The sequence below is a fragment of the Dasypus novemcinctus genome, chromosome 11, assembly GCF_030445035.2.
Source record: "Dasypus novemcinctus isolate mDasNov1 chromosome 11, mDasNov1.1.hap2, whole genome shotgun sequence".
NCBI classification, from domain to species: domain Eukaryota; kingdom Metazoa; phylum Chordata; class Mammalia; order Cingulata; family Dasypodidae; genus Dasypus; species Dasypus novemcinctus.
Genome location: NC_080683.1, coordinates 75,876,456 through 75,899,945, shown reverse-complemented (window position 1 = coordinate 75,899,945; position 23,490 = coordinate 75,876,456). Strand labels below are relative to the sequence as shown.

The following is a 23,490-nucleotide window of genomic DNA, read 5'->3' as shown; positions in this document are numbered from 1 at the left end:
GATGGCTTTATTTGGAATATCATATATGGTCTAAAGATGTTATATTATAGATATACAGAGGTTAAAGGCATGTAGTAATAAAATGTGAATTATGCTTGATTAAATCGTGAAGAAAAAAAAGATAAAACATACTTTTGGAGCAATTGGAGTAATTTGAACATAAACTGGGTATTAGGTGATATTAGATCTTAAATGTGGTGATGGTTTGGCTGTGTAAGGGGATGTCCTAAATCTCAGAGATACATACTGCAGTATTTATAGTGGAGTGTCATAAGACTTATATTCTGTCAAATGGGTCAGTGAAGAAATATATACATGTGAGATGTGTGTTTGTGCATGTGAGTTGGATGGAGGATACCTGGATATTGATTTTCTTTTTCTTTTACCTTTATTTTGGAACTTTTCAAAATAAACAGGGGAAAAGGCAATTCACAGTAAAGTATTAAGGTTTAAAAATCACATGATTATTTCAGTAGATGAAGAAAAGCATTTTATAAAAATGTAACATCTCATTTTGATATATATATTTTAGCAAACTAGGAATAGAAGGAGTTCTTTAATCTGATAAAAGTTATCTATAAAAAATAACTTAGAATATACATCATACTTAATGGTCCAATGTTGAAGGCTTCTCCTCTGTGTATCTCATTGTACTGAAGGCCCTTGCTAATGTAATAAGGCAAGAAAAAATAAATGATTGAAAAAATAGAAACTATTATTCACATGACTGGATATGTAAAAAAGTGAATTTAGCAAAATCAGTATAAAAATCATTTTATTTTTACCTAACCTGCAGCAAATGAAAAAAAGAAAGACGCCATTTACAAAAGCATAAAAAAGATCAGCTACCTTGGAATAATTTTACAAAAGATGAGCAAAGCTCCCTCATGGAAAACTAAAATGCTATTAAGAGAAATTAAAGAAGACTTAACTAAACATAGAGATATACTAAGGATTGGAAGACTTTTATAAAGATATAATAGTCTGTATATCTGTAGATTCAAATTGGTCTGTAGATTCAATGCAGTCTCAGTCAAAATCTCAGCAGGTTTGTTTGAAGGTGTGTTTACAAATATGAGATTGACTAGCTAATGTAGAAGTTACAAGAAATTCAAAGGCAAGGAACAGCCAAGTCTAACCTTAAAAAATGAGGGAGGGCTTCTACTGGATATTAAGAATTTATGTAAGGATTAGTAATTAAGACAGTGATGTGTTCATCCAAGGATAAACATCCCAGCTGGAGTCCAGAGATTGATCCATGGATATTAGGATACTGGATTTATGACCTAGGCCATAGAGGAATGCTGGGTCAACTGGATAAACATGAAAACAAATCTGCCTGTACAAATAATTCTAAGTGACTTATAGAAATAAACATGAGGTTCAAAGCAAATCTTCTAAAAGTTAATATAGAATATCTTTATGATCTTGATGTATGATAAATTTTATTAAAACAGAACAGAAAGCACTATCAGCAAGGAAATGATTGGTAAATTGGATTACCAGTTAAAGTTAATAATTGTTATTGAAAGTAAAAAGGCAAGCCATAGCATGGGAGAATAGAGTTGCAACATATATAACTAGAAAGAGAGCTTGTATCCAGATTACATAAACTCTCTTATAAATTAATAAGAAAAAGATAATCCTATATAAAAATGTGAAGGAACCTTAAATACGCACTTAACAGAAGATAATGAAGTGCTCAACCTCATTAATAATCAGGGAAATGAGATGCAATTACATGCTCACTAGATTGCTGAAAAAAAAACTGACATACCAATGTTGGTAAGGCCTCAGATAAGTCATAGAAACGTTATTTGTAATGTCCTCAAACTGGAAACAACTCACTGTTAAATAGTGGCATATAGAAATAAATTGTGGAATATAGAATATACCACATAGCAATAGTGAATATAGCTACATGTAACATTGTTAATCTTAATAAACATCGCTTCCAGGGAAGGAAGCCAGGCATAAAAGAATACATAGTATGATTCTATTTATATAAAATTGGTAGCTGGGCATGACTAATATATGGTGTTAGAAGTCAGGATAGTGGTTACTTTTGGGAAAGGAGGTAATGACTAAGTTGAGTATAAGTGAAGTTTCTGGGGAGCTGGTAATGTTCTTTTTTTGGGAAGTTATCCAGATTACATAGATGCGTTCATTTTGTGGTAATTCTTTGAACTGTATTTGTGTTGTATATATTCTTGGTATAGTAAATAAAAAGTAAAAATGAGTGTAAAATTATACTTTTAATACTAATTTTAATGAAGTCTTTCACATTGATGTAAATTTTAAAAAGTAATATAATAAATACCTTTGTATTCACCATTCATCCTAACACTTGGCTATTATCTTTCCTTCAGGTTTTCATTTTTAGGAAATCTTACTGAAATAGTCAGGACTCCTTTGCACCCTGCCAAGTCCCTGGTGACTAGGGTCATAAATATAATAAATAATTTGATATTTATTAAAATGCCAATTTTTATAATTTTGTTACGGATTTATATATCTATAAATTATATATATGTCAGAACTATATTCAGCTCAAATATCAGAACCTAGTATAGTGACAGACACCAAGAAGGTCTATTTGCTTCGTGTTATATAAACTCCCTAAGTAATATTTAGCAGCTTGATAATATTAGGACCCAATTCTTTGCTAATGGCTTTGCCTTTTCTTCATGCTTGTTGCCTTTTGTTCACCAGATGGTTGTTCCATTTCCAAGCATCAATATTTGTGTACTAGATATTTCTCCTTTAAATTTTTGAGAATACATTTCCTGATAATAGAACTTCCTTTTCATTCCTGGAGTAAACTCTACTTATATAATAGTTTATTTTTAGAACTATTAATGGATTCTGTGAACTAGTATTTTTAGAATATTTGCAACTAATTTTTGAACCATTTCCCTTTGGTTTTGGGTTTTAAATTTAAATTGTTTTCCTCTAGTTTGGGATAATTTAGATAAGTCAGAATTAGCTGGACTTTCGAATATTAGAATAAAACTCAGCTATGTATTCAACTGATCTTCTTACCCTTTCCAGTGATCTTTAATTATTTTCCGATTTAAACATTAATAATTGACTTAAATTATTCCCTTCTTGTTAAGTTGATTTTTGATTTTTTTCCCCCTAGGAAGTGATTCATTTATTCTAGATTTTCAAATTTGTTGCCATATAGCCGGCTCTAATATTTTCTTTTTTCTTCTATATATTTTCTTAAAATTCTTTAAATGTCTTCATGTTCTTGTACATTTTTAAAATTTAATCAGGCTTACAGGATTTAGCTCTTCACTAGTGAAAGGACTAGTTTTTAGATTTATTTATCCTTATATTTTTTTAATTCCACTTTCCTTTCTCTTTTTTTGGTCATTCTGTGCTTACTGCATACAGACACTAATGGAGAAGGAATGAGACATTTTCTTTGCTCGTAAACCCATAAAGCTAGATGGAGTGATAGTTGAAGTTATCAGTTAATATATGTAGATATTAATATAAATTCAGTTCTGCCACTTATTAGTGAACACTTAATATCACTAAGCCTTTTCCCTTATTTCTAATATGCTAATGGTAATTTTTACCTTATGTAGTTGTGAGGTGCAGCAATACTAAAAATTTTCTAGAGTAGCACCTGGTAAATGGGTGTCAATAAATATTATAACTTAGATCTGCCAGTAGCCAATGGTAAAGAAATTTTGCTGTTCTTGGCTTAAATGTTATGATAAATGTGTGTGCCATACATTTTGTGATGGTGACAGAAAACAAAACAAAACAATAGCCAAGTAATTCTGCTTGGATAGGTGAGGCAAGCATTCATAGACAAAGAAACCTTGGACAGAATCACATTGTGTTTTAAATGTTTCAGAGACAAAGTTATATTTATGTCCATATTATAGGAGAAATTTAAATATAGCACTGAATAACTTTCTTCTTGTAACAACTGTATAAATAGACAATTCAGATCATATGGGATATTGTCTTAATGGCAGAGTTGGAAAATTGAATGAAGGTTTCTTGACAGTTTGCTGTAGATTGTTCAGTAGTTTATTCTTCATCTAAAAATTAGTTATGATTCCTTAAATTCTCCATAAGAAAACGTACACTGCATAGTAGAGGCACTATAAAGGTTGCAGTTAGTTGTCTTTATAGTATTACCAAGTTCAGTATTACTAACTCCCAATATATGGATGCATCACTGATGGAATATGTTTTAAATCATCTTTTTGAGGGGACGTTTTTCCTTGGGTTAAAAAAAAAAACCTCAAATACCATTTAAATCTTAGTGAGCTATGTGATTTGTTTAGTGATAAAGTTTGTTTCCTTACTGATACTCAAAACAATGATTTTATTAGCTTTTATATGTAAATCTAATTAAGACTTTTATGTTAGCCATTTGGTTTCTTGGAAAGTCAAGTAATAATTTGATATAGGATTTTATAGTACTAGGAATGGTAATATAAGTGGCTGGATGCCAACTTAAAGTTTACACTATAAGATGAATATTCACATTTTGTAATGAATATACTTAAGTAGCTGGTTTTAAAACATAGAGTATTAAGTGTCTTGGACTATTTTTAATCCTTTCTACTACTATTGTTTCTCTCTCAGATATGTTTCTCTTTTTGCTTTCCTTTAATTACTTGCTCAGCCCAAAAGCAGTAATTTCTATATAAATGCAGGGATAATTTTAACATTTAAGCAACTCCTTCAAATTACTATATCAATCATTTCTTAAACACTTTGCTTTCTTAATGTAAAATACCACTGGAGGTGCTTTGATGCACAATAAGAGTTGTACTCTAAAATTCATGAAACTCATTATTATATTAAATTAAGTTTCTTAGTCAACTTTATATCACATTAATTGTTAAGTTCATTCCCTCAAAAGCCACATGGTTAATGCTTACCTCTTTTATACAGTAAGTTTGTTTGATAATTTGGTGACCATTTGACATGGTGTAATGCAAGAAAAAGAGCTTGGCTCTTGTAGTCTCAATTGTAGTATTTAACCTCTTTGTATATGAATTTCTCTCTTTGTAAACAGGAAATTTCTTGCAAGATTCTTTTGACAGTTTTAGATACCACACCTACTCAATTGTTGGCGTTAAAAAATTTGCATGAACAAGTGCTAGAGGTGAAAACATAGAGGGAAAACATTGATGGGAACGTGGTATTGTGCATATTTAAGTAAAACTACTCTTTTTCTCCTTTGTTATATATAATGATATCCTAGGAATATTTCTGGTAAAAGTATTTTACATATTTGTGAAAGAAATCATCATGATGATCACCAGATAAAGAAAATAAGTTTAGATCATCTCTTTTCAAATATAATATGTTTATACCAGCTTACATATTATGCTGATATTTTTAACAAATGGAATAAACTTAAGTTCCCAACCCAGGGTTGTAAAATATAATTTTCAGATTTGCAGATCAAGTGTCGAGTGAAATTAACATTTAAAATATGGGAGAATTGCATGTGGCTCAAGGGATTGGGCTCCCATCTACTGTATGGGAGGCAACCTGGCCTTTTGGTGCACAGCTGAGAACTGAAGGCCCACACTGTGGAGAGCTGGTGCAGCAAGATGATGCAACAAAGGGAGAAACAGAGGAGAGACAGTGAGAGACGCAGGAGACCAGGGAGCTGAGGTGGCTTAAGTAATTGAGTGCCTCTCTCCCAGTTGGAGGTCCCAGAATCGGTTCCTGGTGCCTCCTAAAGAGAAGACAAGAAAAGAAGATGTGCGGACACAGGAGAACAGCAACGAGTAGAGGCAAAAAGCAGACAGTGAGTGCAGGTGGCAAGTGGGGGGTAATAAATTTTAAAAAAACAACGGGACATGACTTGAACCACAAAATAAATTGTGTTTATTTTGCACACACAATTGTGACTGCTTTGAATATTCACATATTAAAATGTAAGTATAGGAGGAAGACATGAGATGTGGAGGCATTTTCGGGACTTGGAGTTGTCCTGGGTGATGCTGCAGGGACAGTTACCGGACATTGTATGTCCTCCCATGGCCCGCTGGGTGGAACGTGGGAGAGTGTGGGCTATGATGTGGACCATTGACCATGAGGTGCAGCGGTGCTCAGAGATGTATTCACCAAATGCAATGAATGTCTCATGATGATGGAGGAGATTGTTGCTATGGGTGGAGGAGTAGGGTGAGGGGGGTGGGGGGTCAATGGGGACCTCATATTTTTTGAATGTAATATTAAAAAAAGACAAAAAATATTTTTGAAATATTTTTTACTGAACAATGAAGATTTCACCAGTCAAGGTACTCATTTGTTGACAACTTTCAAATTAAGTACATATCAATTAAGGATGCAAGCAGTTGGTAGATACTGTTTGTTATTTAATTATCAATTAAAATTTCCTACTCATCCTTTTTCAAGAATTTCAACTATTAATATTAAAGTAGCTTTTTAAAAAGTGACCATTACAAATATTCTTAATGTTTTGCAATCAAAGGAAAAAATGGAAATAAATTTTGTTGGCTGATTTAAGATTGTAGTCATCATTCATAACTCATTTAAAAATGTTTTAAAATAATCTTACAGTAGCAAATAGATCTTTTTATATATTAAGGTTCTTTGTAAGGTTTATTTTTTTAAAAGTCTGAAATGACTAGTATAATGGAACAGTACTGATCAGCCAGTCAAATTGAGCTCTAATCCTTGTTCTGCCACTTAACATGGCAACCTTTTTTCATTTCATTAGACGTTTTCTTAGTATTTTAGGAAATGTCTTGCATTTCAGTGAATTTCAAATACATCTCACTTTCACTATAACTGTGAAGTAGGTAGGACAAGTGTTTAATATTAATAAAAAATATTCTAGCTACCTTCTAAGTGCATCTTTGAAATATGTGGTGGTGGAGGTGCTAGGTGTGTTTTATTGATAGAAAATGACATATTCAGTTGATTATAAGTATAATGTGTTTTCTGAAACCATCTCTATCCTTTTGATGTGCCACTTTAATTTGCAGGGAAGCTTGGCCAGATGGAGAAGTGCGTAGGTTTCCTTCCTAATTCTGTTTTTGTTGAGCAGAGGTTGGGCCTGCCAGACCTTTGGTAAGCTAGTCAACTGATTGCACTCCGACTTTTCAGGTGTTTATGTGTGTTTCACAAACCCCTTAAATGCATTTAGTCACCAGAAGAGTGTACATTCTGATTTCTGGCTTCATGGGTGGGGTGTACCAGCAAAGTGGGGTGGCTTTTTTGCCACCGCTGTGCCTGGTGGAGGAAGCTTCTGCTGTAGTCCTGCTATCTGAAGAGCAGCAGTCTTTCCAGGGCATGCTGCCTCAGTTATTCTCTTCTGGCATCCCACGTCATCATGTGCCTAGCTTTCACATCAGGCTGCAGACATGCATATGTGTTGGGGGTTTGAGGGGGATGTCACGGGGGAGACTCATCATAAGGTATTTTAGTGCATAGGGAAGGTTCATTTTTTTGTTTTTTGTTTTTAAACCAAGTTTATTCATACATGTTAATAAAGGATATGATAAACCCAAAGTGTATAGTCAGTGGTATTTGGTATAATCACACAGTTGTGCATTCATCACTTCAGTCATTATTAGAGCATTTTCATTTCAGTAATAATAAAAAATAAGAAAATTCCTCACCTCTCAATCTCTGTGTTCCCCACTGTACATAGCTGGTGTTTTTGGCTTTTTTATCCCAAGTGTGTAATGAATAGCTTTTAGTATAATCACAATGTCATACATTAATCATCTCAAAAATTTTAGAACAATTTCCTTAATCCAAAAAGAAAGACTCCATACTCCTTAGCATTCCTTCCTCAGATCTATGTAACCATTAATCTCATTTCATATTCATAAATTCATTTATATTTACATTTCATATAAAGGAATCGTACAATATGTAATACTCCGTCGTCTCCTTCACTTAGTATAATTTTTTTTGTCTGATATTAACATTTTGTTGTATTATATTTGTTCAGCTTCAAAGAAAAATGGTCATATATGCAATTCTACCATATTCATATTTCACATAATTTATTTCACATGATATATTTAGTTCATAATAGGGCAGTCATACGGTATTTTTCCTTTTGTGTCTGGCCTCCCTCACTCAATGTAATGTCTTCCAGGTTTATCCATGTTGTCATGTTTCACAACTTCATTTCTTCTTTGCTGCGTAATAGTCCATCGTGTGTTTTCTCCACAATTTGTTTATCTCTTCATCCATTGGACACCTGGGTTCTTTCTAACTTTTACTATTATGAATAATGCTGCTATGAACATCAATGTGCAGATATCTATTTGTGTCACTGTTCTCAGTTCTTTTGGGTGTAGACCTAGCAATGGTATTGCTAGGTCCCATGGCAAGTCTATATTCACCGTCCTTAAACTGCCAAGCAATCCTTCATAGTGGCTTAACATTCTGCGTTTCCCACCAACAGTGAACAAGTGTTCCTGTCTCTCTACATCCTCTCCAACATTTACAGTTTTCCGACTTTTTAATAGCGGCCAGTCTGATAGGTGTGAAATGATATGTAAGTGTAATTTGGATTTGCATTTCCCTAATTCCTGGTGATGTTGAACATTTTTTCATGGGTGTCTTTGCCATTTGGACAGTTGTCTTTTTGAGTCTTTTGCCCATTTTTAAATCGGATACTTTGTATTTTTCTTGTTGAGTTGTATGATCTCTCTATATATCATGGATAGTAAGCCTTTATCGGATACATGATTACCAAATATTTTCTCCCATTGAGTCAGCTGTCTTTTCACCCTTTTGACAAAGTCCTTTAAGATGCAAAAGTTGAATTTTGAGGAGGTCTCATTTATCTATTTTTTCTTTTGTTGCTTATACTTAGGGCATAAGGTTCAAGAAATTACCACCTACTACAAGGTCTTGAAGATGTTTTCCTACATTTTCTTTAGGAAAATTATGGTGGTGGTTTTTATACTTAAGTCCTTGATCCATTTTGAGTTAATTTTTGTATAAGATGTGAGCCAGGATCATCTTTCTTTTGAATATGGCTGTCCTGTTTTCCCAGCACCATTTGTTGAAAAGACTGTTCTGGCCCAGCTGGGTGGGCTTAACAGCCTCATCAAAAATCCCTTGACTGTAGATGTGAGGATCAGTTTCTGAGTTCTTGATTCGGTTAGTGGTGAATCTGTCTTTAAGCCAGTACCATGTTTTTTTATCGCTGTAGCTAAGTAATATGCTTTAAAATCAGGAAGTTAGAGTACTACTCCAACTTCTTTTTAAAGACATTTTTGGCTATCCAGGGCCTCTTATTCTTCCAAATAAATTTGATTTTTGGCTTTTCCATTTCTGCAAAAAAGCTGTTGGGATTTTTATTGGGATTGCATTGAATCTATAAATCAGTTTGATAGAATTGACATATTAACAATATTTCGTCTTCTAATCCATAAACACTGAATGTCCTTCCATTTATTTAAGTCTTCTTTGGTTTCTTTTAGCGATGTTTTGTAGTTTTCTGAATCCAGGACCTTTATGTCCTTGTTTAAGTTTATTCCTAAATATTTGAATGTTTTAGTACCTATTATAAATGGAGTTTTGTTTCCTGATTTCCTCCTCAAATTGCTTATCAGTAGTATATAGAAACACTGTTGATTTTGGTGTGTTAACATTGCATCCCGCCACTTTGCTCAACTTGTCTATTCTAGTAGCTTTGTTGTAGGTTTTTCAGGTTTTTCTAGATATAGGATCATGTCATCAGGGAATAGTGAAAGTTTTACTTCCTTTCCTATTTGGGTGCCTGTTATTTCTTTGTCTAACCTAAATGCTCTTGCTAGAACTTCTAGGATAATATTGAATAATAATGGTGACAGTGGGCATCCTTGTCTTGTTCCATATCTTAGTGGGAAAGGTTTCAGTCTTTCACCATTGAGTACAATGCTAGCTGTAGGTTTTTCATATATGCACTTTACCATGTTGAGAAAACTTCCTTTTATTCCTATCTTTTGGAGTGTTTTTATCAAGAAAGGGTGCTGTATTTTTTCAGATGCCTTTTGTGCATCAGTCGAGATGATCATGTGATTTTTCTTTTATCATTGTGGTTTGTTACACTAGCTGATTTTCTTGTGTTGTACCACCCCTGCATACCTGGGATAAAACCTACCTGATTGTGGTGTCTAATTCTTTTACTGTACGTTAAGATTCTGTTTGCAAGTGTTTTGTTGAGGATTTTTGCACCTACATTCATTAGACATCTTATTCTGTAATTTTCTTTTTTCACTGTATATCTAGTTTTGGTATTAGGGTGATATTGACTTCATGGAATGAGATTGGTAGCATTCTTTCCTGTGCAAATTTTTTGAAGAGCTTGATCAAGATCAGTATTAGATCATCTCTGAATGATTGGTTACAATCACCTATGAAGCAGTCTGGTCCTGAGCTTTTCATCCTTGGGAGGTTTTTGATGACTGTTTCAATCTCTTCACTTGTGATTGGTTTGTTGAGGTGTATTTCTTCTAAAGTCAGCGTAGTGGTTTGTGTGTTTCTAAGAATTTGTCCATCTCTTCTCTTTTCTGTTTTTTTTTTTGGGGGGGCATACCGTTGCTTATAGTATCCTCTTATGATCATTCTTATTTCTACAAGGTCAGTGGTAATGTCCCTCTTCTCATTCCTGATTTTATTTATTTGCATCTTCTTCTGTTTTTTCTTTGTTAGTCTAGCTAAGTGTTTGTTGAATTTGTTGCTCTCAAGGATCCAAGTTTTGTTTTGTTGATTTTTTCTTGTTTTTTTTTTTTTGGCTCTTAATTTCTGCTCCGATCTTTACTATTGCTTTCCTTCGGCTTGGTTGGGATTAGTTTGCTGTTTTTCTGGTTCTTGCAGGTGTGCAGTTAAATCATCAATTTTAGCTCTTCTTTTTTAATGTAATATAAAGCATTGTGGGCTATAAATTTCCCTCTCAGCACTGCCTTTGCAGTATCCCTTAGGTTTTGATATGTTGTGTTCTCATTTTCATTTGTCTCAAGATATTTACTGAATTCTCTTGCGATATCTTCTTTGACTTAATGATTAAATGTGTCTTGTTTAATTTACATATATTTATAATTTTCCCTTTTTCCATCCATTATTCCTAGTTTTATTCCATTACAATCAAAGTGTTTGGTATAATTTCAGTGTTTTAAAATTTATTGAGTCTTGTCTTGTGACCCAACATATGGTCTGTCTTGCAGAAGGATCCATGAACACTTGAAAAGAGTATATCCTGTGGTTTGGGGTACAGTGCTTTATAGAAGTCTATTAGGTCTAGTTCATTTATCGTATTATTCAAGCTCTCCTGTTTCTTTATTTAGCCTCTGTCCAGATGTTCTGTCCAATATTGAGAGTGGTGTATTGAAGTCTCCAACTAATATTGTAGAGTCATTTATTTCTCTCTTCAGCTTTGCCAGTGTGTGCCTCATGTATTTTGAGGTTAGGTGCATAAATATATAGAATAGTTATTTCTTCTTGGTGAATTGTCCCCTTTATTAATATATAATGACCTTCTTCATCCCTTATAACAGTTTTGCATTTAGAACCTGTTTTGTCTGATACTAGAATTGCTACTCCAGCTCTTTTTTTTTTTTTTTTTAAACTCATAAATTAAGTATTTGGTCCTTTAATATGTGACATCTTTTAGTTTACTTAAGCACTCGGAATTTTCTAACCTTTTCACAATTATCTCTGGCCAAAATTTTAAAAACTATTCTGTAGCCTAAGAACCACCTCAGATTCTAAAACTGAAGAATTTTACAACTGTTAAACAAGTTATAAAAGACACAAACAAGTTCTTCATCTTTCAACAGGATGAGAATGGAAGGAACTATAATTATGTAGTTGGAAGGAGTTCTAAATAATTAAAAATGTTATTTAGTAATTCCTGAGTATGGCATCAATATAAGAAAAGAATCCCTGAAGAACATTACATTTTCTATTAGCTATCCATAATTAGAAATGGGTAAATTTGGCTACAAAATATTTAAGAATGCATGTTTAAAGAATGTGTTAATGTTTTGAGAGCACATAAATATTAATAGTGGAGAATGTTATTCAAGAGTGATTAAACATCTTTAGAAAAGAGACAATAGGAACTTGGTAACTACTATTCATCTTAGTAAAAAATTAGCTACTACGTAGAACCAAGTATGTAATATAGTCAAGGTCCATGATAATTTCAAAGTATGGTTTTATTAACGCACTTTAGGACAAGTGCTATCTGTATGCCACTTTTTTCTAAAAGAAATACTACCAATTATAACTAATCACAGGAAAATTTTCGTTAGACAAACTGTGTGTGGGGGGTGGGGGGTTTGTTTCATTAATATCACACTGCAAATACAAACTCACATCTTGAGCTTACAAACAATGAGTGACAATATTTCCTTCTCAAATTTTCTTTAAGGCAGATGTTTTTTTTTAGCACTGTGTTCTAATATGGTGCAGTATAGTTTTATCAAATTTAACTGTTTCAGTGTCTCAGGGACAATAATATATGTGGTCAGGAACAGGCAAAAAAAATCTTTTCTAGTCCCTCTACCTGGCCACCATTTTAAAAACAAATTCTTCATATATATATATATTACTGTAGCAAAAACACATTTTAACAGATTTCACAGCTCATTTAAAGCTTCGTGTTACAGTCATTCATATGAAAGAGTTCTAATATGGAATGTTCATTTAGAAAAAATTCCTCACTGGGATTCCGGTGTTCTAGATCAGAAACGCAGAAGTCCTTCTTCAGTGCAATGTCAAACATTTAACCTCTGTTCATTTGTTTTTTTCATTCAAGATTTTTTATTTTACTTTTGGATCATCATTTGTGTATTTTTCACTTATTTCCTTTAATACATTCTCAGGTAAGGTAGGTTGATATCTGTATAAATAACCATATGGGCGAAGATGATAAACGAGGTATTCTAATTCATACATAGTTAGAAGGTCATCGTAATGAAAAGAAATTGCAAGATCAGAACAGCATCCAGGACCCTCTACAGTAGGATAATAGTTGTAATTCCAGTACCAAAAGGTTTTGGGTAGATAACCTTTGATTAAGTTGTGTTCAGGTACAAAGGGATGAAAAGTTTCCTTTCCAGTGGTATCTCTGGAATCTCCCGCCTCTACATTCATAATTTCCATGCATCTCCCCAGTGCTAAGTCTTCAATGGAGGAACTGTGTGTGCATTTCTCTGTTTTAAATGCATCCACAAATCTCTTCAAGGCTTCCTTGCTCAATATATATCCAGCTCCTCCACTCATGTAGCCCTGCTTTACAAAGGGCTTAAATCTTCTCCCAAAGTAAATGGGGTTTTGAGGATCATATTTTGAAAGACCCAGCTCTTTTTTGGTTACAATTTGCATGGAATATCTTTTTTCCAGCCTTTCACTTTTAACCTAGTTGTGCCCTTATATCTGAGGTGAGTCTCTTGTAGACAGCATATAGATGGCTCATATTTTTTTCCCATTCTATCTGTCTCTAGCTTTTGAATTGGGAGTTCAAGCCATTAACATTCAGTCTTATAACTGTAAAGGTCTTACTTCATCCATTTTGACTTTTGGCTTTTTGTTGTCATATTGTACTATAGTCTATCTTTTTTACTATTGCTAATCTTCATTTCAACACTTTTTTCCAAATCTCTCACCTTTGTTCTTTTCCTTTCAGGTAGTTGCATTCCCTTTAGTTTCTCTTGTAATTTCTATCTTTTAGTAATGTGTTCTGTCAGTTTTGGTTTGCCTGTGAAGACTTTGAACTCCCCTTCATTTTTGAAGGGCATCTTTGCCAGATGCAGAACTCTTGGCTGACAGTTTTTGTCTTTCATTATCTTAAGTACATCTTACCATTTTCTTCTCTCTCCATGATTTCTGATGAGTTGTTGCCACTTAATCTTACTGTGTTTCCCTTGTATGTGAAGCTTTGCTTTTCTCATGCTGCTTTCAGAATCATCTTTTCATCTCTGATATTTGTCATTCTGAATAGTAGGTGTCTCAGGGTAGGTCTGTTGGTGTTTATGTTGTTTAGATTGCATTGTCCTTCTTGGATGTTGGTATTTATGTCTTAAGGATAGGGAAGTTTTCAGTCATTATTTCCTCAACTATTCTTTCTGCCCCTTTCCCATTTTCTTCTCCTTAGGACACCAATAATGTGTATGTTTTTGCATTTTGCTTTGCCATTCAATTCTGTGAGACTCTCCCATTTTTTCCATTCTTTTGTTCTTGTCTTTTCCAGTTTAGTTGTTCTGTCTTTGAAATCACTAATTCTGTCTTCAAGCAATTCAGATCTGCTCTTATGTGCCTCTAATGTATTTTTAATATAATGCATTGTGTCTTTCATTCCTATAAGTTCTGTTATTGTTCTTTGCAGACTCTTAAATTGTTCTTTATGCTCACCCAGTATCTTCTTAATATCCTTTGTCTCTTTAGTCATATTTTCTTTCAATTCTTTCAATTGATTTAGTAAAGTTGTGTGATTATCAGTGATTAATTGTCTTAATTCCTGAATCTCTTCAGGATATTTGGTTTGCTCCTTTGTCTGAGCCATCTCTTTCTGTTTCCTTGTATAGCTTGCAATTTTTTTGCTGATATCTATGCGTTTGATATGTTGGTGAATTTACTCTGATGGCCAGTTTCTCTTGGCTATTATTATTTTTCCCAGCTCTTTTATATTTGATTCAATTTATTTTAAGTCTTTAAAATTGCCCAGCTTAAGTTATCATAGTCATGCCAGGAACTCAGTAATTGGGCCCACACTTTCTCCCAGGGGTGGGGTAAAGAGAGCTCTGAAAGCAGTTTTTGTCCACATAATTTCCAGACCAGCCAGCAGATGGCACTCCTTGGGCCTCCTTTCCACAGTGGTGCATCTCTCTCTTTTCCTTTGTTTTCGTTTGGCTAGTGCCGAGATTCACAGCCAATTCTGCTGGCTGGCTAAGTTCACTGAAGAAAACCCCCTGCCACCCTCCTTTTTCCATTTCCCCTTAATTGGTGACAGGAGGAAAGCAGTCTGGGCCCCTATCAGTCAGTTGAAATGAGCCAGAGGTTTTACCTTCACTGAGTATCTTGGGATTGAGGGTAGGGAGCCCTTCCAGGCAGCCAGGAGGTTTAGTAACTCACAGCTTGTTGTTTCAGCTTCTTTGTATCTCTGTCCCTCACTCTCCTAGGAGTTATGAAGCACTCTCGTAGTCTGCTGACCCCGAAAGCTGGTCCCTCAGGCAGCTTTTGGCTTTCTCCATTGTTTTTGTGTGAGATCTGAGCTTTATATGTCTAATCCGATGCCATTTTCCCACAACCCTAGTTCATTGAGACTTCAGTAGTCTCTTTTAATTTTCTGACCAGTTGTTTGCTGGTGCTTCTCAAGAATTGGAACTCTAAGACCCTAAGTAAAGCACAAAGGATTCACTTTTGAGAAATACCTTTTTGTAGTATGAATGGTTGTCCATTCTTACCAGCCCAACTAAAAATGTAGGCTGTACAAAGGGATAATTAGTAATTTTGGTAGAGGTATTAACATTTATGAAGAACCACTGCTTTTCTAGTTTTAAAATTTTTAAAATATTTTTTGAATATTTACAATTTTTGAAAATTTACATAAGTCAATACTTAAAAATTTGAAATTAAAAAAAAAAACTTTGTAAGTATTTCTGTGAGTCTACAGTTGTTTTCTTATTCTTCAAAAACAGGCTCATACTCTACTTTTTTCTCCCACCTAACATACTTTTTGAATGGTATTTTATAGCAAAGTCATGTGGCTCCTTGCATTATCTTTAATGAATATGTTATATGATGTGCCGTAATTTAACTTAACACAACCTAATGATGGATATTTAAGTTAGTGTCACTTTTAATAATATAATTAAAACTATTCTCACATTTATTACTTTGTGTCCTAAGGTTATTCAATTTATTTTTTAAATGAGAGTTAAAGATATCCTTTTAAGAATTTACGGGGAAGCAGTGTGATACAGTGGAAAGAACTTGGCTTAGTATTTAAGAAGACTGGTTGAAATGTTACTCAATTACTGAACTGTTTCATTTCCCCCAAATTATTTAAACTCTGTATCTCTAGTTTGTCACCTATAAAATGGAAATTATATTTTTTGTTAGCAAAGTGAGTTAATATAATGTAAAATTCTTAGTAAATAAAAAAAAAATTCCAAGAATCAATAGTAATATAATTTTTGCAAAAGAGTACAAGTTTGTAAGTGTGAACCCCATATTTGCTCAGACTTTACTATCAGTGGTCTCAACACTGTTATCTGTAGAATGGCAGCTATCCCTGACTTACCCCACAGCTAAGTTCCAAGAATTGTATATAAACAATAAATAAAAGGTATGTAAATGCTATTGAATTAATTAAATTAGAGGCATTATTTGTAGCTTTTTGTCACCTCTTTTCCCCATACTAAAGGAATTCATAGATGATGTTCTATAAATTCTTTATAATAGACTTCATATTTGACAAATTTGGAATCATAGACATATTGTGTAGTTGCTTATTGTTAGTCATTTAAACTGTTATTCTTCTACTCAAAAAAAAAACATCTCTGAAATATGTGTTATAGTGTGGTGGCAGTGACTCCTGGGCTAAGTTTAATAAATCTTTGGAGTTACTATTTTGTGCAAGGTAAAGTGAGAATACAACAAAGGATAGTTGTACTTACCTTGAAAGAGACAATTAAACTGGATCCTGAAATATGGGTAGGATTTGAATGAGCAGAGAGATTGAGAAGGATTAAAAAAAACCTTGGAAATAGGCATAGAATAGGACAGGACCTGATTTTTAAATGTTAAATTCTTGTTGGTTGGAACAGCAAATACATAGGTGCCAATAATGCTGGCAAAAATGAATGGGGTCAGCTCTTAAGAGTTCCTTGAAAACAAAATGTGGGAGGTTGGGTTTTATTCCTAGGCTATAGGAAGTCATTCAAGATTTGTGAATAATGCTTTGATTGGAGCCATACTTTCTGGAAGAACTGGTGTTAGTTAAATTAGAAACTCTACCAGTATTACTTTAGGTAAGCCACATTGACTTTTGGAGGCTCTTGAAGATCTAAATTTCTTTTTCTGCTTTAAGAATATTCTTTGGATTCTATGGCACAAATGCAGGATTTTTATTTGAAAAAAATCTGGAATAATAAAATTAGGGACTGAGCCTTTACCTCCTCTTACTTTGCTAAGAATTTACTTCTGGCTTCTTTTAAACACAGGTTTTTAAATTATTTTATTTTTTGTGTTTTATAACATAGCTAAATGTGTTTCAAAAGATTCTATTTTGATACATCCTTGATCATATTAAGTGTTTTTGAATGAGAACTTTATAAATCTATTTCTTGCCATCTCAGGTTTATAGTGCAAATTTGGAAGAAAGTTAGATCTTTGAGGTTTCGTTTCAGCACCAGAAGTTTGTGATTCAGATATATTTTTTACCCTCCTTTGTTTATTTAACCAGCTCATCAAATGAATCTTTATAGATTTTAAATAAGTTTTAGCTAATGTTTCAAATTGGTTTTAGAAAGAGGCAAACATTTGATAATAGGTAGTTTCTGCACTTAAATATAGGATAATTACTGATAATGATTTATTTACCTAATACACTTTCTTTGAGAATCTGAGAATGGATTTAAATGGATATTTTCTGCTCCTAATCTGGTTGTGTTTATTAGTATGTTCTGATGGTTAGATTTACTCCCAAGAATATTTGTAGTAGTTTTTTGAAAATGGTAACTTGAACCATGGTTCATTTGTGCTAATCATATTTCTTTTGTCTTTGAATAGTTGGAACAGATAATGGGAGAGAAGCAATTGAAAGTGGGGCTGCATTTCTTTTCAAGACATTTCACTTGAAAGACTCTGTTGGTCACAAGGAGACAAAGGCTATCAAACAAATGTTTGGTCCCTTTCCGTCATCATCTGCCACTGCAGCTTGTAATGCTATTAGTAGAATTACTTGCCGTTTTAGTGAAGACGATCTTACTGCTCTTATCCAGATTACAGAAGAAGAAAATGGTGATGGAGTTTTATTTGGTAAAAATATAGCATTTTCATTTGACATGCATGATTTGGACCACTTTGATGAACTGCCAATAAATGGTGAGACCCAGAAAATTATAAGCCTAGACTACAAGAAGTTTCTGAATGAACATTTTCAGGAGCATTGTACCCCAGAGCTCAAGACTGTGGAAAAAACAAATGGTTCCTTTTTGTGGTGTGAAGTTGAGAAGTATTTAAATGCAACTTTAAAAGGAATGGCTGAAGCACCAAGAATAGAAGATCTTTGCTGTACTTTATATGATATGCTTGCTTCTGTTAAAAGTGGTGATGAACTTCAGAATGAGGTATAGTTGAAGATATTGAAGTTTTATATTAATGTGAACTATCTTAATGAACAAAACCTTTTTTTTTTTTTAAAGCTTGGGTAAGTTAGCAGAGAAACTACGCCTTTACTATTGTGCTGCAGTAGTCAAATGATTTTACACAGCAGGTATGTATATGCTTTTCCTGTGGGTAGTTAAAGGAGGACTGAATATAATGAATAGCAGAGGAGTCAGGACAATAGTAAAATTCCCCATACATCCCAGTGAACAGGGACAGTCCCAGTTCAAAATAATAGTGTTCCTTCTAACTCAACTTTGTACTGTTTTGAATGATAAATTATATTGTCTCTTTAGTAATAACTATTAACATTTATATTTCTAAGAGTGCTTTCGTAAAAATATCATAAACTTCAAAATATTGTAAAGTGTATCTTCTTTGTCAATATACACGTTGTGACTTCCTGTTATAGAAAAATATTTTTAACTAATCTATATGTTTGAAATAATAAGCATTGGAAAATGGACTAATATAGAAATAATTTTACTATTTGATATTTTAGATCACTCATTTAATTAAGAATTGTATTTTTATGTTTTTTATACATGTAAGGTAAAACATTTTAATTCCTTTCTATGCCACAATTTGATTGATTGCTTTTCAAAGACATGAAGTATTCTTACTGTCATATTAAATGTTTACCATGATGTTATATTCCTTTCCTAATATAAACTTTAAATAATGTGAATCCAGTTTTAATACTTGATACATTTGATGCATCACAAATTTGATGGATAACATTTGATTAAGAAAGGTATACTGTTGTACAAAGGGCAGAGACTTTGAAATCTGATAGACATACTCTTGCGACTTATTGGTATTTAGGTAAGTAAATCTCCCAGAGGTTCAGTTTTCTTGATTGGGCTATTCAAAGGGATACAAAAGCAAAGACCATGGAATTGGTATAATCATTAAATGAGATTTCATATGCAAAATGGTAAATAGCACATAGTAAAAACTCATAAATGGTGTTCCCTATTGTCACTTTTGTATTGCTATTAAGAATTTTTCAATGATGTGGAGTGTCAGGAAAGCAGAAAAAAAAAAGTTATTTTTCAGAGAGAAATTAAATTTAAGGGACCAATTAAATAGGTTTCAGAGGACTAACCACGTAGTAGAGATAGGTATTGTGTTGATTAACTTTACTTTGGAAGGTATCATGTTACTAATTCTGTCATCATTTTCATTCACTTTGAATGCTTTACATTTGGTTTAATTTATAAAAGACCTGGTGTACAATTTTAAATGGTTCATCTCTAATCTGAAAATAGTAATATTGTTTAAGAAGTTTTGATTTATAATGAAAATCTTACTGACACTTGTTTATCATAATTGAATACCTTGGAATTTCCCTAAGGTGATTATGTTAAACAGAAACTTAAAGACATTGAACTAATGGACATTGTATTTTCTGAGTGAGCCATAAAATTCTTACTGTTACTTTTCACTAGCTGGAGGGGAGTTTGGATTTCTTTGTTCTTCACTACAATTTTAAAATAGATGACTAAATTTGATTATTGATGGGAGAATGCTTTCTTGTTCTCAAGATTTTTTGTGATCTGCTTCATTGCAAGGTCAAATTGAATTCATGCATGCATCCATCCACATATTTATTTTGTGCTTACTGTATACTTGGTACTGTGCTTGTTACTGGAAATAAAAGAATGAATAAGATAGCAACGTTTTTCTCGGAGGATTAACTGTTTATAAGCAGAGGGACACCTGTCAACTGGTAACTATACCCAAATACTTAAGGTATTATCATAACAATATACAAAGAAAATGGAGGAATAAAAGATCACATCATAGTTTCTGTGGAAGGGTGAGCATCGTAAGAAAAGGGTCATAGAAGAGGCTTAGCTGTTCATAGATGAAGTTAAGCATAAACTAAGTCTTTAAGAGGGCTAGATTTAACTCGTCTTCAAGTGTACCAGGAAGGTAGGGAGCATACTTCAGGCATGACAAAGAATGTGGTATATTTAGAGAAATTCAGTTCTGTATCAGAGTGCAATGTGCAAAGGGGATATGGCAACAGACAAAGATGGACAAATCATGTAAGGCACTATATACCTTATTAAGATGTTTTTAAAAACCACTCTAAAATCTGTGCATATACAATTGATCCTTATTTGTGTATCTCATATTTGTGAATTTGCTCACTTGCTAAAGTACATCTGTCTGTGCATATACAGTTGATCCTTATTATTTGTTGATCTTGTGTTTGTGAATTTGCTTACTTGCTAAAGTATATCTTTAACCCCAAAATCAGTACTCTGTACTCTTGTGATCATTTCTGGATGTGAGTAGAGCTGCAAAAAATTTGAGCTGCCCAACATACACATTCTCACCTGTGGTCAATGCTCTGCCTTCTTATACCATTAGTGTCCTTGTGGTATATTTAGTGCCACATTTTTTGCATTTTTGTGCTTTTTGTTGGAGATTTCCCTGTTTGAAATGGCCCCCAAGTGTAGTGATGATATGCTGTCTAGTGTTTCTGAGTGCAAGAAGGCTGTGATGTGTCTGATAGAGAAAATACATGTGTTAGATCGACTTTCTTCACGTATAAGTTATGTTGCTATTGGCGCTAAGTTCAATGTTAATTAACCATATATATTAAATAAGGCATCTTTACATGGAAACACACATAAACATTGTGTGTTGACCATTTGATGAAAATGTTACCACAGTTTTGCTGGAACCTAGCCCTGTACTTTCCCTATGGGCATTGGTTTAGTATATGCTAATACATTGTTCACAGCAAATTTGTGGAACACAGCTACCGCAAATAATGAGAATCAACCATACTGTCTGGCTCATTGGTTTTTTAGCCAGGGTTTAGTGGGTAGTTTAATATGTAAACAAATCACATTCTGCTAATGGGCTAACTAACAAGTTTTAAGTGATTCATACCTGCAGTGATTTGGTTTTCCTATTTGTAAATGGGCATGAGTAATCATTATGACAGTTTTTTGTTTTACTGTATAGGCTATTCATGCTTTATATATTAGATCCATTCCTCTGCAAGTATTATTGTGTTGTTATAGCAAATTATCTGTGTAATTTTGAAATGATGGTTCAATAGAGAAGTATTTCAATATAATGAGTCTTGACCATCATTATGCTTTGTGTGTGCTGTATACCTTAGGTGTTGTCTGTTTGCTTTTAAATCCTGGAAGGAGGGTAATTAAAAGAATGATCAGTTCCTATGATAGTATAGTTAATTTGCATTTCTTTTCAAACATCTATTGACTATGGAATATGAGTATTTAAACAACCATGCTGTATGTTGCTGTTCAAGGAATTTAGCAGAACCATGGAAACATTTTTTTGCATATAACTTAAAAGGAACACACAAAAACTACTTTTATGCTAAACACATTTTTGGTCCTCAACATATGATTTCTGGTATAGTTATTAGGTTATTAAACTAATGTTGAAAGCAGGAAAATAAAAAGTGTATGCATATGATGACATTTACTACAAAGACAATGTAAGGGACAGTTCAGTCTGAAACTTGGAGAGGAAAGGAGAAATGCTTTCCTCATAATAATCCACTAGCAATAGTAATAACAATAATGACTGACATTTGAGTGTGTACTGTATAAATAAGGCATTATGTTGAGTGCTTTGTGTATGCATTTTTTCTCTTAATCCTGACAGTAGTGCTTTGATTTAGCACGGCTGAATTAAAGACTAGTAGAAACTCTTTTAAGTGCTGGAAAGGTATGCTCCAAGACACTTCTCCTTTGCTCCCTATCTGATTAAGAATAAACACAATTGCATATTAATGCAGACATAAGAAAGTTGAACAAAATTTCACTTTTTACCATGGTGACTATGTTCGATGTATTTTTCAAATCTCAAATTCTTAAAAAACAGGTTTTTCTTAGTTTTGGGTCTTCTGCTTTGCTGGTGGGGCCTTAAGGACATGCTTCATTGGCCTCATGCATTATTGCTCTGTGGAGATAGGTATTTTATGGTTTAGCAAACTGATATTTAGACATGTTGGGAAATTTGCCCAAGGTTACAAAATAAATAGTGGATCCAGGATTCAAATTCAGACAGTGTGACTCCAGTGTGAACTTTCTTTTGCCAAGAAGTATATACGTACATTTTCCTGTATTTGGTGCTTTGGAACAGCTTGGATTTGTTGGGGAATCTTTGACATTTGCTTTTTTACAAAAATTAAAAATTAAAAAAAATAAAAAAATATAGTTAAAAAAATACATAAATCATAAAAAAAAAATAAGAGTTCCCACATACCCCACTCCCTACCCCCCCACTCCTCCCACATCAACAACCTCTTTCATCATTGTGGCATATTCATTACATTTGGTGAATACATTTTGGAGTTGCACCACATGAATTATAGTTTACATTGTAGTTTACACTCTCCTCCAGTACATTCAGTGTGTTATAGCAGGATATATAATGTTTAGCATCTGTCCTTGCAATATGGAGGAAGTTCTCCAGGGCATGTATATAGGGTACATAAAAATGTTCGGATATATATTGGGTATTTTCATAATAGTTACAGTTACAAATGACAACTGAGGAAGTGCTGAGTTCCTAGCCAGGGGAGCTCTGTCACATTCCCCAGTGGAACAGCAACATTCCCTCAAGTGCAACGACAAAGACCACTGAAGAAGGATGGTTTAGTGATGAGGCCTTGATACTGGTGACTATGCTTATGAGCCTATATGCCTGAAATTTGAACTGGGCCTAGAGCTGCAAGGTGCCTAAATGTTACTTCCTGAGTACCTCCATGTTGCTCAAATGTGGCCACTCTCTAAGCCAAATTCAGCATGTAAATGCATTACCTTCCCCTCACCATGGGACATGACTCCCGGGGATGAGCTGCCCTGGCCCTGAGGGATTACTACCAATCACTAACTGGTGATGCAACTAGAAAGAGACCTTGAATAAAAGGGGGAAATGGTAAAGAGAAATGAGCTTATATGGCTAAGAGTCTTCAAAAAAGATTCAGGAGGTCATCAGAGGGGTTGTGCTTATGCACGTCTCAGCAGGATCCCAGAGACAGCCAAAGTAGATAACAATCCCAGGTACTGGTGCTCCTGAGGGCTACAGAGACACACAGGTTCTATGATCATGGTGGTTAGCTCTGGAGGTTAG

General features: G+C 33.7%; 1 protein-coding gene across 1 annotated transcript in view; it reads left to right on the top strand.

Moving 5' to 3' along the window:
- Positions 1-23,490, top strand: part of ASCC3 (activating signal cointegrator 1 complex subunit 3) — a 465,644-nt gene that overhangs the window by 38,136 nt on the left and 404,018 nt on the right. The window contains exon 4 of the mRNA XM_058307189.2: positions 17,761-18,320. Coding sequence (XP_058163172.1) covers positions 17,761-18,320 — 560 coding nt within the window. The remainder of the gene's footprint in view (positions 1-17,760; positions 18,321-23,490) is intronic.